This window comes from Etheostoma cragini, chromosome 13 (genome assembly GCF_013103735.1).
Source record: "Etheostoma cragini isolate CJK2018 chromosome 13, CSU_Ecrag_1.0, whole genome shotgun sequence".
NCBI lineage: Eukaryota > Metazoa > Chordata > Actinopteri > Perciformes > Percidae > Etheostoma > Etheostoma cragini.
Genome location: NC_048419.1, coordinates 2733084 through 2751859, shown reverse-complemented (window position 1 = coordinate 2751859; position 18776 = coordinate 2733084). Strand labels below are relative to the sequence as shown.

General features: G+C 40.0%; 2 protein-coding genes across 6 annotated transcripts in view; both read left to right on the top strand.

Annotated features, from left to right (window-relative positions):
- exoc3l2a (exocyst complex component 3-like 2a) overlaps nt 1–2092 on the top strand; it is a 12272-nt gene extending 10180 nt beyond the window's left edge. The window contains exon 13 of the mRNA XM_034890395.1: nt 1205–2092. Coding sequence (XP_034746286.1) covers nt 1205–1526 — 322 coding nt within the window. The 3' untranslated portion in view covers nt 1527–2092. The remainder of the gene's footprint in view (nt 1–1204) is intronic.
- A 16276-nt stretch (nt 2093–18368) lies between these two features.
- Nucleotides 18369–18776, top strand: part of mark4a (MAP/microtubule affinity-regulating kinase 4a) — a 31252-nt gene continuing 30844 nt past the window's right edge. For 4 of the 5 annotated variants that reach the window (XM_034889687.1, XM_034889686.1, XM_034889689.1 and 1 more), the window contains exon 1: nt 18370–18776. This exon is cut by the window's right edge and continues 263 nt beyond it. The gene's annotated coding sequence lies outside the window, so the exon portion shown is untranslated. The other variant, XM_034889690.1, reaches the window with a different exon arrangement.

Genomic DNA, 18776 nt, shown 5'->3' with positions numbered 1-18776 from the left:
GCCGTTTGTGCACAGATTAAAACTTAGGTGACACTTGGCAACCTACGACGGGCCGTATGTGACGCATTACCCTCTGCGGAGCAGACAGGAAACTGCTGCCGAGTACTTCCGGTTCCTGCCACCCTGCAGGAGACAGACTGGTGCCACACTTGGAATCAAAGAGGGAGAGGTGTGGAAGAGATGAGCAAAACATAGTAGTTCAGACATGGAGACATGCTAACTCACTGATTGACTCACCCCTTTTCTTCTGAATGGCATCCCCCTGCTGGTATTTTCGGAGATCAAAGGGCTGCCGGCCTTTCTGCAAGTCCTTGGGTGCTTCATTTTACTGAGCAGAGTCCATTCATGCACACGTGACTGTGTGTACTCATGGGCATACAAGTCAGTCCTTCAAACACACATCCTCCTTCAAACATACACTTAAAGGCAAAATGCCAAGATGCTTTGTAGATTAGTTTCAGCAAGAACAGGGTTTTTTGGGTTCTCAAGTTCGTGAGAAATCCCTTAATACGACAATTGCTTTTTCTTCTTTGTCACTTCAATTCTAAGTCATCAAAAACAATTGGATGTATATAACATTCACACATTATTATTACCAACTACTATGACTGCATTTTTTCCAGATAGAAAAGAGTCAAAAGGGATTCTTTACAACCTGGACAAACACAGATTCTCTGCAAAGATCTTTTTGTTTACTTGTTTCTATATTTGGACAAACCTGCACTTCAGAGGAGCAAGTAAAATGGGTATTGAAATGCAATGTGACATGGTCCTAAAGCTACACGTCTACATGACTCATGGGAAACAGGGTTATGACGATGGAAACATCTTTCTGAAAAACAGAATCGGAAAACCACCAAAAAAAAACAACTTGAAAATTCAAAACTATCATAACCTTGATAATATAATCATATGTGTATAATGTAACGTCTTTGTACATTATCAAACACAAGCTCCGTTTGTTATTGGCTTACATCTAATATATAACCATAATATGGCATTGATATAAGAAGTTACACGTATAAAATAGGCCATTTTAGAAATTGGCGCCAAATGTTCTGTTCCTTTCCAGAAACAGATGCTATGACTGGGAGAGCTGTGACAATTACTCAAAGTCATAAAAGCCTTTGCCGACACCACACATACCCAATTTCTATTAACACCCGTCTACCTCCCTTCCTCCCCGTATCCTTCCTCCCTACAGGAAGAAGCATGTCTCCACCCTGCTGAATATAAGAGGGATGATGCGGCAGGCCGAGCGCCAGGAGATCCTCAACATCGTCAAAGACTTTGAATGCAGAAACGCCCTCATGTGCAGGGACCACGCCCTCTTTTCCGACATCCCCATCACCTCGGAGGTGCACTGTATCAGCCTGGGTCTCCTCCGACTCGCCATGACCATCTCCAACTGGTTCTCAGAGCACCGTCCCAGGCGAAACTGCACGGCAAGTGGCAGGAACGAAAAACCTCAACCTGCGGAGAGCCAGAACATGGAAGACATAAATAAACTGCACCGAGAAGACTAGCTGTTGGTGTTTGTGTTAGGAGAGCGGTCACAGGCACACTGTGAAGCCAGATGAGATGTGCATGCACCTTGAAACTGATTGTACCAAATATAGTTACCAGAAACTTGACCTCAGGTACTGCTCGTACTGTACACGCTCACTGACTCACACTGACATTTCTCCATCTCCAGAAGTGCATTTTAAATGGAAGTGATTTCTAGTTTTATATATATATATATATATATATATATATATATATATATATATATATATATATGGATCTACACGTCTACAGAAGTAAACAAGTGGTATCAAATATCCTCAAAATGTAACTTCTCCAGTCTTTTTATAAGCCTTTATCCCACCATACGCAACTGCTAGCAGATGCAATGCAATATGATCTATAATGTCTTGCTGTTCAACATATATATACACCTAACCGTATATAACCATTCTCTGGTATATAGTCCACATCTATGTGAGGATGTAGTGTATAGAAATTGCAATGTGTTGAAACTCACTGTGAATGAAATGGATCTGTTGCTGGAAACATAATAAAAACCCATTGATTGGGTAGACTAAACAGACTTAGCTCGGTTGTGTTCGGTGTATCAGGTAATGTCTGCTGTCATAGTAATGTCCAGTGTAGTCAGTATCAACTGAAGTATATTGACCAGGATAATTGCCCATTGCTCACAAGCCCTCACCTTCCCCTCTCAGTGTGTAGTCGTTCTCAAACTCCATGCGGGAACAACAGAATACGTCAAGCTAGCGTGCTGCAGCTTGAAAATGGAAGGTTTTGAAGAAAATTTGGATCGTGCAACAAGACAGGCCGTATTGGTTCTTTCTGGGAATGATTGTAAAGACTTACACAGAATATGTTTATGACATTTCCTCTCTAACTGGGACGTTTTGGGACTGATTGGTGGGATTGCTGTGGAAGAAGTACACACAGAGATACACTGGTAAGAGATAATGAGGTTTAACAATGTATCCTGTTAATTTAAATAGCTCACATTACTGTTTTGGTACGGGGTGCAAATGTTCCACCAAAACAAGCTTCTTCCGGAGACTATTTAGCAGAGCCACCGTCGTTGAGTCCAAAGTTTATTGCCCCCCAAGACAGTTGTGATTGGTTTAAAGAAATGCAAACAACCCAGAGTGTGTTTTTCTTCTGTTCTGGAATAAATGCGTCGTCTAGCAAGACTTTACTTCACAGCATGTGGAGATAGGTCTGGCAATGTGAGCCTTTGTTCACTACCAACTCTCAGATAGTGGATATGGTATTGCACAATTATAGTCGCATTGTGCCAACTTCTAAGTTTAGGTGTTGTTGCCCCTGCACATGGGAGTGTCAGACACTAAGTCTACAGTTATGTTAAACAATACATACCAAAAGGCACTGTGACAAATGGGTCTGACGCAGAACTACATATACACATGTCTTCATTGTTTATCTTAAGGATATGGTAGCTTTGTTCAGTAAACTGAGATCTTGAAATACGGGGCTCCACCACGGCTACTATATAACGCTCTACCGCCACACTGCAAGAGGGGTCACACACCCCGAGGCCAACAACGGGATGTTTTTCGATAAACTAAGATTTCCTGTTGTCCACCGAGGTGCCAACGGATGCTTTTATTGGAGCCAAGTTTACGTTATGCGCTAGGAGGGAACTTCCCCTCTGCTGTTCAGAGTGAAGGTGAAGCAGCAACGGTGCTTTTCATGTCCGATCTGCTTGTTGGCTTCTCAAAACAAAGTCAGCCAGCCTCAGCAGGGGTTATTCTGCAAACTGACCACTGTAGTCAGTACATGTCTGGATTTCAGCAACTGCCTACATCCAAATGTAGAAATTACATCTAAAGTTGCTGGTGGATGGACACTGACACGTTCATCTGGAAATCCTATAGTCTGGTCAGGTGTCTGGGCATCTTATCGTCATCCAGCAGTAAAGTTGGGGGGGGGGGGGGGCGGGGCGGTAAAGTTCGGTCAGAGGTCACACAGGACACGACGGGCATTGGTTCATCTTAGTGATCCAATGAGTCTCTTAGATTTTGCACCAACAGCTGGTAAACACTATTTCGTGAAATTAAATTCATATTTTTTTGTTTGGTAGTAATATTACTTGTTGTACTAGGCTACTAGTTGTAGTAGTATTTTTGTTTTTTGTTTTATTTTAACTGCAGTATTTATCTTAGTATTTAAGCAGTTTCACATTTTTATATTCCCAACTTGAATACATTCAAAGATTTGTTCTTGTATTTTAATCCTGTTAGTATTCCATGTATATTGTATTTATGTATATTAGATCCTAGTTTATTTATATTTATGTTCTAAGCTGTGTGATTGATATTGCCGCTGCAACACTGTCAAGTCCTCCCCTTGTTCAGTTTCCAAAAGGACACAAGTACAACTCAAATTTACAACTTAATCTCTTTTATTCTTATTTGGCTTTGTCAGATAATTGGTCTGCCAGTAGATTAGTTGTCGATTAGTGGTAGATTAGGTTGTAAACCTTTAAAGACAGAATCAAAAAATTAGCTTTTTAAACAAGCTTTTACATTTTAAACATTACACATTGAATTAAAAAAAACAATTTCATAAATCTTACAAAGTTAAACCTCTAGCATTTAACAGAACCTAACATTTTACCATTCTTTTGTATCTTACTTTTAATTTCTTTCAAACTCAAAATGAACAAATATTTTAGGATAAACCCATTTAACACAACAGTCAATTTTAAGTCAATTAAGTCAATCTACACAGCAGTTAAACACAGCAAGCAGCCTTTCAAACATTATGAAAGTAAATAAACATTTCCCCGACCATTGGCGTCTTTGGACTGAACTTTGTGAGTGAACTTGGAGTGTCTTCTCTCTGCAGTTTGTTCTCCTGAATGACTGAGCACCTCCACGTCTTACCAGGTGCTCCAAATCAGTGATAATAACTGATCAGGTGCAAAGCAGCCAGTTTGCTGCTGCTGGTGCTCTCTGGGAAGTGAAGTTCTATGATGGAGCATCATTCCTGTGATTCAGCTAAACAGACACTGTAATTTCCCATTTTATTGGGATCAATAAATATCTATCCATCTATCAATCTTTCTATCTATCTATCTATAGAGGGGGGTCAGGGGGTGGCAGTAGCTCAGTCCATAGGGAGTTGGGTTGGGAACCGGAGGTTCACTGGTTCAAATCCCTGTATGGACCCAAAAAGTTGGGAGCGTGGATTGGTGGCTGGACAGATGCTAGTTCACTTCCTGGGCACTGCCAGGTGCCCTTGAGCAAGGCACCGTACCCCCCTGACCGCTCAGGGCGCTGGTTCAGCTGGCAGCCCACTCACTCTGACATCTCTCCATGTATAGTGCATGTATAGGTCCTGAGCATGTGTGTGTATTTCAGGCCTGTGTGTGAGTACTAACAAAAGTGTGTACACAGAGTGTAGTGCAGTAATTTCCCCATTGGGGACTAATAAACAAATTATCTTTATCTTATCTTTATCTATCTATCTATCTATCTATCTATCTATCAAGTTGTAGTTGTTGTTGTAGAAGTAATATTGTATCAAAATATCCTGAATCTAGTAACATAAAAATATTGTTCATTCCCAGTTTCTACCTCAAATTGTGTAATTTGCTTACTGCACTGGATCCCATTTTTACTTTCAGACATACCCACCAGGGTTTCTCCTGCAGTGAGAATTTTTTTTGAGGTTTTAGCCAGCCCCAGTTTTGTAGTCAAGACCACTTAAACCAAGACCAAGTCATCACCAGACCAGAGTGCAGAGTGGAGGGGTGATTCTAGGATCAGACCTTTAGGGGGGCTCAGCCCTCAATGAGAATGTGACACGGTTTCTTGCAAAAGTGTTAACCTCCGCCCCTGTTAAATCAGTCATTCGATTAGCCAATCATCTCTGAGCTAACTACTGAACAACAACATCGGCTAACGTTTACACTTTTAACAGTATGATGGAACTAAACCTGAAACTTTATGAGTTAAAGCAATAACAACCAATTGAATTTAATGTTCTATTAATTAGCAATTTTTACTTACTTCCATTTCAATTTGGATTCTAACCTGCACCATGAAATTACTAACTTCTTCTCTAGGAACTGCCTACGTTAAACTTCACAACTGCACTCTTGTTCTCCCTCTGATAGATTAGATAGATCCCTATTTCACAAACTTCCACGAGACTGGGCTGAAATGTACACCCGTACATTTACTGATGTTTGGTTTTACGATGCTTTTAAGTTTTTTCTTCTTGGAATGCAACAGTGTAGGATGACAGGTTTGAAGCAATTTTAGTAGACACATTTTAATGTGATTTTTGTATAAGTATTGATGCATTGCCAATACCAGACATGCTATGATACATAGTTCCAGATATTTTGACCTTCATGATGGCCAGTGACTCAGAGATGTATTAAGTACTTTGTTACTCAGTGCTGTGTTGCATTTACATTCAACATCTGGCAATGTGTTCAGTCCTGCAGGGACTTTTTCTTATTGACATGCTTTTGATTTATCGCTAAATATAACCAGCGTGCAAAACTTGTGAGTGACAAGGAAAAGTTCCACCTAAGCCCAAAAAAAGCTTTCAAACATCCTATAAGCTGTTTACCTGCTTCCATCAATAGATTCCAGATGTCTCTGACCTTTGACTGCCCTGTGCACTTGTTTTTATTTTGAAAAAGTTCCACGAACTTGTGGAACAGGAAGAACCTTAAGTGAAGTTGGCATCAACTGAATCTTAAATTTGGCAGTGTGGCTTTGAGTCATATGTATATCTCAGAGTATTATCAGACGTCCTTTCATACAGCAGACTGCAGGCGGATGTTGAGTCTCTGTTTTCCAGGTATCCCAGGCAGGGATCACCATCTGACTGACAAGGGCAGGTAGGACTGGGGGCCAAACTCTTGGAGGTTTCCCTTGATCAAGCTGAAGGTGGAACAGTCCACAGAATCACAATGCAATCCCTGGGAAGCACTCCCCTGCTTCCTCTCATTAACACAGCTCTGCAATGGAAAATCCATCTGGCTCGATTCGCTGTTTGTTTTCGGAAACAAGCCGTGCCCTGTCTTTGTTCACACTGTCATGCACTATTGGTGGTTCCAATCTTTGGATTCATTTGTTTACTCCTCATGCAGTATATATGTAGATGTATAAGTATATATGAAAGTACTCTCTTGTCTCAGGTCTTTGCTTGTTTAGTCTAGACCAGGTAGCTCCAATCAATGCATCTATGCCAATAACTCAGGCGGAGGGACTCGTATGCTAGCTCAGTGAAATGTTGAGCTGACATTCACTATTTTGAAGCAGCCGGTTAGCGCTGTTCACTGTAAACTGTGGTGGATTTCTGCCAACTATGATTAACTACTCCTCAGATCTCTGCAGGGTAAATCCAGACAGCTAGACTATCTGTCCAATCTGAGATTTCTGTTGCACGACTAAAACCACATTTGAACATACACACGTTCCACCAAAACAAGCTCCTTCTTTAGGCTTTTTTGCAGCGGCACTGTGGCTTAGCGCCGCCTATGAAGATTGTGATTGGTTCAAAGACATGCCAATAAACCAGAGCACGTTTTTTCCCATCCCTGAATGCTGTGTGGACTCGCCAGACCCTCCTCCGCAGTGGCCCACAGCACTAAACCTAATTATGTGGAACACTCAACCATACCGTGTTTTTGGAACTTTACTTATTGGAATGAATTTAAAAGGGGGTTACTGAACTATATTATTAAATTGCGGTCCAGTCAGGGCCAGTGGCAGCTTCATCAGGCGTCTAACATCTGTTATTCACTTAGTCTGTGTGGTTGAGGTGTGGCCCTGTCAGCCAACAGAACGGTCATTAAATGAGGTAATGAGCTGCTCTGACATGACCCTTTTGGGGCAGGATTCAACAGAGAGAACCTTCTGTCCTCTCCCATGTCCAGTATGCACTGTCTGTCAGGATGGCTGCCCACTTGAACCAAAACAATAGTGCACTTCGTCACTCCTGATGGGATATCCTGATTTATGTTATCTGAGTGTATCCATCAAGTGGATCTTTATTTAGCGATGAGGAGGTGCAAGGCCCTGGCTGTCAGTGCCTACTCAACTCCAGATCAAGACCAACAGACACGCCAACCTGTTTGTTTCGTTATCAACAGTCACATTCAATCTCAGGCCTTGGCCACAGACAGGAAGTTCACCTTTGTTAACAGCAGATACTGCAATCTAAAACTTTAACAATATCATAAATCATTTTTTGCCCTTACAATGAATCAGCAAAACAAGCCTTTAGTTTTTTAAATATTGATTAATATTTTATTTATCAAAAATTGAAAATATATTAATATTTGATACCTTTGTGCTAAACGTTATCCAGGGTGGATATAAATGTTTTTGCTCAAGTCTTTGCTGGTCTGATGCCACTTACACTGTAAACATCCCAACCTGTGGAGTGATTTGTTTTCCTTTGTTTAAGCTATTTTGACATGTAGATAATAGTGAGAAAAAAACAGGGGGAGGCTTTGTTGCTCCTGACTGTCTGTATTTATGCAAGCACATCCCCTGCCTCACAAACCTGGCCTCATCACAGCAGGATGCTCAGCATCAGCGCTAATCAACCAATGAGACAGCGGTAAAGAAAAGGATGGAACGGCTCCAACCTCCAGACGATGATCATCATAAAAGAAGAAAACCAAGGTACTTAGAATCGTAGAAATGTGTCACTTTGCTTTTCTAGCCATGCGTGGCTCTAAGGAGGGCAGTGTTGGTCCGCCAGTCTGCCTGTCTGTGGGTCGGTACATGGTGTATTGGGGGGAGGGGGGGGATGGATTGCCAAAATTAGCAAAATTTAGACACTGCAACTTTTCAACTGTAAGATTGGCAGTCGAATCAGGCTCGTTAGATTGAATCATTATTCGGTTTAGCCCTACAAGATATACATATAAATATATCTAAGACACGATGATCATTCATGCAACTGCAAAATTATGGTACTTTTTGTCATTTTTTTGGTCCAATCCAGGCGCTGATGGTAAGCAAAGACTGTAAACAAACGACTGTAAACTACCTGCTCAGCATCAGCGTGCTGGCATTTTCACTGTGAGCATGTTATCTTGTTAATGTTAGCATTTAGCTTAAAGCACCACTGTGCCTCCTTATAGTCTGTGAGCCTGCTGGTATGGCTGTAGACCAACATTATTTTACATGGTGAAATTATGTTAACGCTCAACTGTTAGGCCACTGAGAGTCATATTTACCTCGTAAATCATTGCCAAGTTGGACAAGCACAGACCAGTAGCCTACATGGAGTTATAGTAACCTCCATGATGTAAAGGTTGGCACTCAACCTGTTTTTCCTCAGTGTTGCCTCTTCTCATTGGCAACTGCATTTTGTACAGCTTCAACAATAACTTAACAAAAACAAGAGGTTAAAAATAGATGAGAGGCAAAAGAAAGAGGAGAGAATGGGGATGACAGTGAGTGACTGTGCTGTCAGATGTTTTCATGGAAAACAGGGTGGACAAGCGGACATCCTTAAAAGCTGTGTATTTGAGAGGAAAGTGCATGGCCTGTCCAAGAGGGCTCAGCTTTTCTCTCTGGGAGGACATTCTGTTGCTGTGACCCCTGACACAAAAATGGGCATAGCTGCATCTAACAAAAAAAGGATCAGAAGCCAATGTTTTGTTGTGGTCCGCCCTGATTTTAATAACAAAATGTGAAAAATGCAATCATTTGTTCTATTATAAAGTCAATCAGGGATTTCTTGTGGCTTGTACTTGAAAGTGTCCCTGCATGTTTTTCTGATGACGTCTATGCGTCTGCCAGTGTTTGTGGAAGGGAACAAAGGTAATGCACCGTTTGTCCAACTAGGAGAAGCTCCTCCAGTATTGGTGATGCAGCCTCCCCCGTGTTCTTTTATCACGATCTCCACCAACTGCCAGCAAGTTGTCTGTTCCTTCAGTTAACAACAAATTTATTGGCCCGGGCCAATTGCAAGAACGGAAACTACTTTGCATGGCAAGGAATAAGTCTGCAGTTAAACAATGGTTCCTCTTGTGAAATATTGCAACAAGGTCTAACCTTTGGCTTCTTGTGCCTTCTCCCCCGGCTTATTTACGTAAGCAGGTTGTGCTCTGTACCCCATCAGGAAGAGCTTTTGCAGGAAACCCACATCTGATGGAGGATCTAGAGTAAACTTTACGTTAGACCCCAAAAGAGAGCGTATCTGATCCCTCAAGCAGGTGAAAGAAAGGGTAAACACAAGTGTGACCTGTGCCCCGCAACCCACAGGGAGCCAAAGATTCACATTACTGGATTTCATTGGGGCCGTGTTGTTTCCTCATTGTTCAGACAGAGGCTATGCTGACCTACAGCCTAACCTGCCTATTGTGTTTGATTCCAGCAATACCAATTATCACCAAGCGGCTTTTAGACGCACATCAAACTCTCAACAGCAACAGTTTATGACGTGATAAACAGCATCATGAAGATTAGATGAATGTACCAGAAGAAATCATTGACAATTGTTGAACAATATGTACTGTTCCTAATGGCTATAGCACAGATGTCTATCGTGCTGACTAGCGCTAGAACCTGTGGAAAAGACATTTTGGATTTGAGTAAAAAGAAAAAGGTGAAAATCTTATAGCTAGGAACATAAGACACAATTTTGATCCCAATGGTGGGAGAAGTATAATTTACATCAACAAAGGTTGTAGTACCAGTGTACAAACACTCTCATTTACAACAAATTAACTTAAAGTATCAAATGTAGCACTAGGCATCATGCTGAATGTCTTCATTCTACACTGCATATTGCAGTGCTGTATTATTAAAGGCGGACTTTTCAGGGTTACCCCCCCCCAATAATCAAAACTGCCCAGTGCAACCCACCCAAATAATTTTGCACCATAAATTGATGCAGAGAAATTCACTAGGGTGCAGAAAATGATGTGTTTGACGCTTACAATTTCAATTTTAGACACAAAGGTAACAAAGATAGAGATCCCCTCCGGGGAGTTTGAAAGTTATTTTTGGAATTTATGGTCAATGAACCTCATTTGTAGGAAATTATGCCTAATGTTTGAGTTAGAAAAGCAGAAATTAGGAATTATTTAGACTAAAATTAAAGGAATGGATGTTGATGTATAATCAAAGACTGGAATATGTCAACTTTTACTTAATACTTTTTAAAAACCACTTCAATTCTTATTTTCAAATGCTATAAAATTGATTAAGACACCCAAAATTAATAAACGTAGAGATTTGTACTTGCCAAAGAGTGTTGTGTGCAATCAATCATGTTATTTTGGGTAGAAAGAACATTGATATAGGAAAACGGGCCAATTTGACCCGAGGACAACATGAGGGTTAAAACCTGTTAGACATGTACTGATAAATATCAAATGAATTACACAAATATGATTTATTGTGGCTGAAAGTACAAAAGAATCTCTTCTATCAAGACTAGCAGAGTGTGAGACAGTTGAATACTACTACTAAATACTGTAATGCTACTTCTGCTTCTTCTAATAATTTTCAGTTGAGTGTTATCCATAACCAGTTCCAGACATTTAAATAAAAAGAGACTCTATAGAAATATATTCATCTTGCAGTCCAGAGAAGTTCAAACAACGCTCTAAGCCCCACCAAGCAAATGAGGTTGTGACTGCAACATGAGGTTTCAGCAGCTTCTCTCACCCCCCCCCCCCGCCATGAGCCATCCATCCATCATCAGCAGAGGGTTAAAGTTTGAGCCTAATGACTGGACATCCTCTCTGCCCTGCTGCTGACGGCGTGACACAAACGTGCCCTCACACACTTAACAATTGGTCTATTTGACCTTTTGACGCATGAAACTACTCATCTATTTCACACCCATGTGGTACGAGCACGCCATGCGTTCTCCTGTCTGTCGCACAGCAGGTCAGAAGCACTGGCTGGTGTGGTGTGAAACCTGCTGAGGGTCAGTTGAGCACACGTTGGCTCATCCTAACCCAGGAGTTTTTTACTGTTACATGGACGCTCAGTAATGAAACCTGCAGGTTAGCAGAGGTATAGCTTAACAAGCTAGCAACACTATCGTTAAAGTTTAAGGAAATGAGGACCAAAATGCAGAGATGACAGGCAGGCAGGAGAGCCCATTACACATGAAAGAAAGTCCAAACCACACCCGGATCTCAAGTAAAAATCCCAAAGGTCTAAAAACAAGACAAAAATCCAAAAAGGTTCAACAGGAAAAGGGAAAACTAACCAAAATGCAAAATGACGTGAACCGTGAACTAGGAACACGCACAGCAAGCCACTGAAGGATCTGACAAGAGACAAAGGGAAGACAGAGGTTAAATACAAGAGGAACAGGTGGTACACTAGGGGAATCACATCTGGGCAGGGCAGGACAATCACAAAGGTGGGAAATACATGACAAGTAGTAAAACTACAGACAAGACAGCACAGGAAACCAGACTATCAAAATAAAACAGGAAACAGAACATACAGACACTCGCAAAGGGAACCCAAGACAGAAACTACAACACAAGACCGCGGAGGAAACACGGAGGATGACAGAAAGCAACAAATGCAGAATAAGAAGCAGGAACAAAACAGTAACCGTGACAACTACTGTATGTGGTTTTCAAAGTGAGGTCCCTGGACCCCCAGGGGTCCTTGAGGGGGTTCCCTAGCAAAAATGAGGAATTGTTTATTTTCACCATAGCTTCATCCTTAAGTAACACAGTGACAGAATGCTTGACTGGGTTTCAAACACTTCTGCATGAAACTGCCATGGTCTGATTTGTGTGAGTTTAGGGGTCATTGTTGTGAAAAACACTAGTCAATGAAGTAATGTATCCAGTTTGAAGAGTTGCAAAGTATATTTGCTGATTACCTTTTGGCGTATAATCAAATATTGTATGTATTACCTGATCCATAATGATTAATTGTACATACCTTTTACTTTTGTACTTTTACCAATCCAGACAACAATGGTTGGTGGCATCAGTTACACACTGCCACCATCTGGTGACTTTAGTTTGGCATTACAAGACCGAACTGCTCAGACCTTTGGACTAAAAACGCAGGATGAGTTGATTTTCAAAACCACCTTTTAAACACAGAGGTACACACAAAATAAATACATTAGAAACATTTAAAAATGCAAAATAAATCGTTTAACTCTTGTGTTGTCTTCCTGTCAAAATTGAAAATTAACACTGTTGTTGATGCTTTTTATCGATGTTTTTAACATTTTCTTACGTTTTTGTCCCTTTTTTCAAAAATGTTGATGTTTTTTTCACTTTTTTATGTTTTCAACGCTACGTAACTAACTTATTGACTTTAGCTTTAAAGTGATTTTTGGAATTTATGGTCAATAAAGCCTTATTTAAAGGAAATTATGCCCAGTGTTAGAGTTAAAAAAGCAGAAATTCGGATGTATTTAGACTAAAATTAAAGGAATGTGTGTTGATGGATAATCACAGACCTGAAATATGTCAACCTTTACTGAATACTACTTCAAAACCACTTTTTTTTTTAAAATGCTATAAAATTGAATTAGACGTCCCAAAATTAATGAAAGTAGAGATTTGTGCTTGCAGAAGAGCGTTGTGTGGAATCAATCATGTTATTTTGGGGAATTAAAAAGAACATTGATACAGGAAAACGGGTCAATTTGACTTGATGAAGGTTAAAAGAATGTTTCAGTCGTTCATCAACTCATAACAGTGTTGCTTTAACTTTATTGGGTGATAATATGGTAAACTTGTGTGTACAGGATTGACCCCGTTGTAACTGCATGCAGTTACAACGGGGTCCAAGTCTCCCCGCGCAAGTCGACCCCAATGACCCGGGGAGGGCACGAAAGTGGAACCCAAAGCGAAATGGTGGGGGGGCAAATGTCAGGAAATATCCTGAGGTGCATGTAACAGTACGGATGAATTGCACAATGACAACGAAAAACTCTGGGCTTCTAGGCTGGATTTAAAACCTTCTGTAAGGGACAGGAAGACAACAAAGACATCAGCAGCTCCAAAAGACTTGTTTTATTATTAAGTTACAAAGTTATGAATCAGAAGTTCTGTTTGACACAATTTGGGCTGTTTATAGCATTATGTCTTTTGATGTGATAAAAACACTGAATAAAAATGTTGACAACGTATTAGTATGTAATTTACAGTGGTGCAAGGTGCTGGAAAAAAGTTAGAAATTGCTTAAAAAGTTGTTGAATTTGACCTTAAAAATGAATTAATACTAAAGCAGTGATTCCCAACCATGAGTAAATGTACCCCTGGGGGTACTGTGCTTCAGCAGGGACTAGTGCTCTATCCTGGAAAAAATACCCCCCCCCCCCACCTGTTTCAGTACAGGTACGGTTCAAAGCCTTCAGTCAACCCTGTGAACCCTAAGGCCATTGTTACAGTTCATTGTCCTTCTGGATTTACTTTATAATAAAGCTGGTAAAACATCAAACCTGTTGTCTACAGTCAAGATGTGAACATCATTTTTTTCAGGACAAACTGGATTATTAGACTATTTGGGTTGCAATGAGGTCACTTGAATGTTAAAAACGGTTGTAGGACCTTAAAGACAAATAAATAAATAAAACGGAACAGGAATCTTCCAGATATGTATTGATATCACAGACAGAGCAGTAAAACCTCTTAAACACTTCTCATATGTCTTGGGAGTCACACTGTGAAGAGATGATCATGATAACAAATACAGATGACAGAATACATACATTTTTTCAAGGAAAGTCCAGACGCTTTTGCCCTCATGACATTTACTTAGGTCAACAATCAACACAGTAATGTTATATTTATTGGTATTACACCCACAGCAATGCTACACAAGCATTTGTGTGTCTAAAACAGTTCTCCTATATGCAAAAATAAACATAATAAACATTATAACTCATATAAAGCACATACTATTTAAATTTCTTCAAAAAAGGCCCAAATATATATAATATATAATATAAATATATGCCAAATCTCAAACCAGTGAGGCTATTATCTTCTACAAAACGGTAGACATCTTTCTTGTGCACTATAGCATCTTTGATCGCATCCTAGCCAGTTCGCATTCTAGGAAGATTGTCCTCTTTCAGCCGCCATACTCTTTGGATGACGTTGTCTCCCATTTATGGGCATACCATTGGCTTTACTTCCATAAACACAGGAGAGCAGACACGGAGCCCCGAGCTAGCGGCATAAATGCGCCAAAGCGCGATGAATTATGGACATAAAGTGGATAAATCTTGGATGTAAAGGTTTTTTATTTAAAGCTCAACGACCCCAAAAAAGGCTAGAAGTTCCAGGCTGGATAGAAAATCACCTGTAGAGGCTAGAAGGATCTGGAAGAGACCTCCGTCACCGCTAACTTGTTAGCTTTTAGCCGCAACTTTAGGTGAGTTTCAATGTTGTATGGTTGATAAATTATTAAACTATGAGTCAGAGGTGCTGTTTAGGCTCGTGGGCGAGTCTCTCGGTCTCAGAGGGCAATTTAAGGACCATATCAATGAAAACTTTATGGTCTCTTTCTCATTTCCTGTCCCTGTCTTCTCAATTCTTGCCTCTGTCTGTCCTTCCTTCATATACACTGACTCTACACTGCTTGAGAGTAGTACTATGGCTCACTGTCTATCAAATACCATTAAGAGAAATCCTTAGTGTTTTTGAAGCATTGTTAATGTTGTGATCAAGGCAAGAGCTATCTGTCTCCTTATCACATTATGAAGGTATTTGCAACCTCAGCAAAGGGGTTTCTCCAAAAGAAACGTTATATTATAATTCTGAATACATATTATAATGTACCTTTAAATTAAGAATAATGGCCACAGCATCTTTCTGCTTATCACCCTCTAACTCTCAAACACATGTTAGTGTTGCTAAGGGCGCGTGATGCTGTGCATGCTCCAAATACTCTCTGGTCTGGAGCCTAGTAGCAGGGCCTCATCAATTTTTTTTTAATTTTTTTTTGAGAACATCTTTATCAATAATTTCTAACAAACAGCCTGTAGACTAAAACACAAATTGAATGTGATAACATGTGTAAAAAAAAAAAAGAAGTTGCAGGTTGAAGTCGTGGGAGTGACCACACGCCTTCACCACAAACACTCGAGTGTGGTATGCCTCAGGCGGGGTTTGAACCTGCGTCTCCTTCGTGTCTGTCGGTGTCCTCCCCACTGGACCATGACATGAAGAAACCACTTCACCTCTGTCAATCTTCACACAAACTCTGTCTGTCTTTTCCTTCTGTTTCCCCCAAACTAGTCCTAATGTACATTTATTTATATACATTTATCTCTTGATGAAAAAACCCGAAGTGACTCTGTGAAATTACATTAGAGATTAGATAATACTTTATTCATCCCACAGTGGGGAAATTCCCTTGTTACCGCAGTGACGGTTTTCTACAGAAAAAGGAAAAAAAGAAATTAAAACACACAAACAACACACAATGAGCAGAAGGTATAGACTGAATTATATTGAATATTGAACCTTAATTGAAATATTGAGTTGGTTTCTCAGATCCCTTATAGCAGACCTGGGCGGTATGCTCTATAGTCTAAAGGTTGTGAGTTCAAAACCAACTCCAACCTTGTTTTTTTACTGTTTCACAAAGGAAAGGCGCTTAGCCTGCGCCTGAACTCAGACGAGGAAGTCAGTCTTCTTTTAGGACAAAGACTAAAAACCCTTTACTCACTCTCCAAACAGGAAGTGAGTCATAACTCAGATAAAACGGCCTCAGAGGGGTTTGATCTTGACATGGATGTTGTCGAGGTCAGGCTGATGTTTTTAACCACATTTTTACAGCGCCACAAACCCACCGCATGGTACATTTCTCCACATTTTTGGGAAACAAATGTCCATTGGAGGTGCTAAAGAGAAGAATTGTGATGTAAAATGTGCCCTTAAATGGATTGTATTTGATTCCATTTGTTTAATCTTATTAATTGATTAATATCCACAATATCTTTAAGATATTGAAAAAAAAGTCAATTTAAGTATTTTCCTGTCAGTTGGGACTGCAGCAGATAAGCTGTTTTGCTTTATTGTTTCGATATGTATTAAAATATAAGCGTCACTTTAATCAACATTCATTCCCAAGATGTTACCATGGTTTTTATTTCTTCATTTTACTTTATTATGTCTGTCTTATACTTATTACCTGTAAAATATTACAGTATGCAAGACAGGACTCTACGCAGGCATATGCCACAATGCAATGCGGTATATCATATATATATTGACTTTGATCAAATACAAGAATGTATTATTTGAATACATACAAGTTGGGAATACAAAAATGTACAACTCCTTTAATATGTGGAGGTTGTACTTAGTGCAGTATTGTGGTGTCTCAGAGTCTCATCTAGCACCCAGTGATGACGCGTTAAAAAGAAGGTGAAGGCTGGATGAAGTTCTTACTTTGTGGCACACCTCATACTTATTTTGAAAGATTTCAAAGTCATGTTTTTGGAAGATTTGATTCCATTCCAGACACAGGGTTTAATGTGAAGTAATACCTCTGTCTGATTAAATGATTTCTAAAAGTAGAACCTCCATGGAACCCAAGAAAAATCTGCTCCTCTCCCTGTTCAGGCCTCTGCCACACAACCCATCATGAACATCAGATCATTAAGCAGAAAACACGCAAATAAAGGAGAGCCTTTGGATGGTGAGGCTCTGCGCCTCGGCCATCTTTGGAGACTCGATGCTCATTTTACGCACAGATCTACGCTGGTGAAACCGGCAGCGGGTTGGGTTGTGTTGGACCTCGAAGCATCTCTGATGTGGCGCATCTCAGCTGCGTCAAACGGAAGACAGTTAGACAGCTCAGACAGGAAGACAATAGATCCGGTTTTCAAAATAAAAGTTTTTTGCTTTGAGGATCTCATCTGCAGCTTCCTACCCTGGATGGCCTCTTCCTGAATGCACTGAGTGAAAGGCAGGTTAACACACAGTAGACAAAAGTATTCACATTGGGATATTTATTTTGGGGTATTTTTGTGCCCTACATGGATGATATGTTGCATTATGCTTTATACTTCTCTGTCTATTCCACAATGACCCTTTAAGGGAGGAATATACACTGTACATAACGGCTGTGAATTCTCCAGTTATTTCCTTTAGATTTCACGGTAACACTACTGTAGACGATTTTTACAGCAGAATGCTGTAAAGTTACATTACAACCTTGTCAACATGACATCACAGTGGTCTGAGTATTACAGTTGAAATCACAGTAGTCAAAGCATTACTGTAAAAAAATCAAAACATATAGTACGTGAATAGGAAAGTAAACTACTGTATTTTCTACCTTTTTATCTCGTTTTGTGTTTACTTGTTTTGTATTTTACAATAAATACAAAAAATACTGTAAATGGAAGTACAGCACCTTTACTTTTTCTGCACTTATTACACTTTAGATTTTTATAATTTTCTTTTTTTGTGTTTTATATTTTATATTTTTGTGTTGACACTGTAAAGGGGTTGCTTAAATCTCGTTGCACAGGTACTGCACTTGTGTATAATACAACAAAGGCATCCTATTCTATTCTAAAAAGAATTCACAGTAAGTTGCCAATCGTTGCCAGTAAGTTACTAATAATAGTATAATAATATTATTGTTAACAATATCCGTATTATATTTACATTATTATTGCTATTATTATTAATAGTATTATTATTATTATCATCATCCTTTTTACTATTGTTATTGTTATTATCATCATCATTTTTACTATTGTTATTATTATTATTGCTATTATTATTTTTATTAATATTATTATTATCATTATTACAGTTATTATGATATCGATTGTTATTGTTATTATTTTTATAAACCGGAGACCGGAAATGGTGCTTCTGTGTATTCTTCCTGCCTTGACGGTGGTGCGCATCTCACCGACCGGCAATACCGATTTCTGGACATTTCGGCCTTTCCCCCCGCTGCACCGTGAGCTGTGTTTTCCTGCGGTTCGTAGAGGCGTCGCGGGGTTAAAGCGACCGATCATAGCGGGCAGTGTTATGCCAAACGGAGATGACAGCCACCCAGAGGGAGCCGTGCTGGTTGTGTATGGTGAAATGAGGCGGAGGGTGGAGAGTCGCCACAGAGACGCTGCTGGGCTCCGGCCAAACACCACCGCGTATTAGCCCTCAGACGAGGCTCCCGATTTGCATTGCATTGCATTTGCTGCATCGTTGCTCTGCTGTGTTTTTTTCTTTTTTTTTTTTTGCAAAGTGCATGGTGGAAAATGCAGCTTGTTTGAGGACA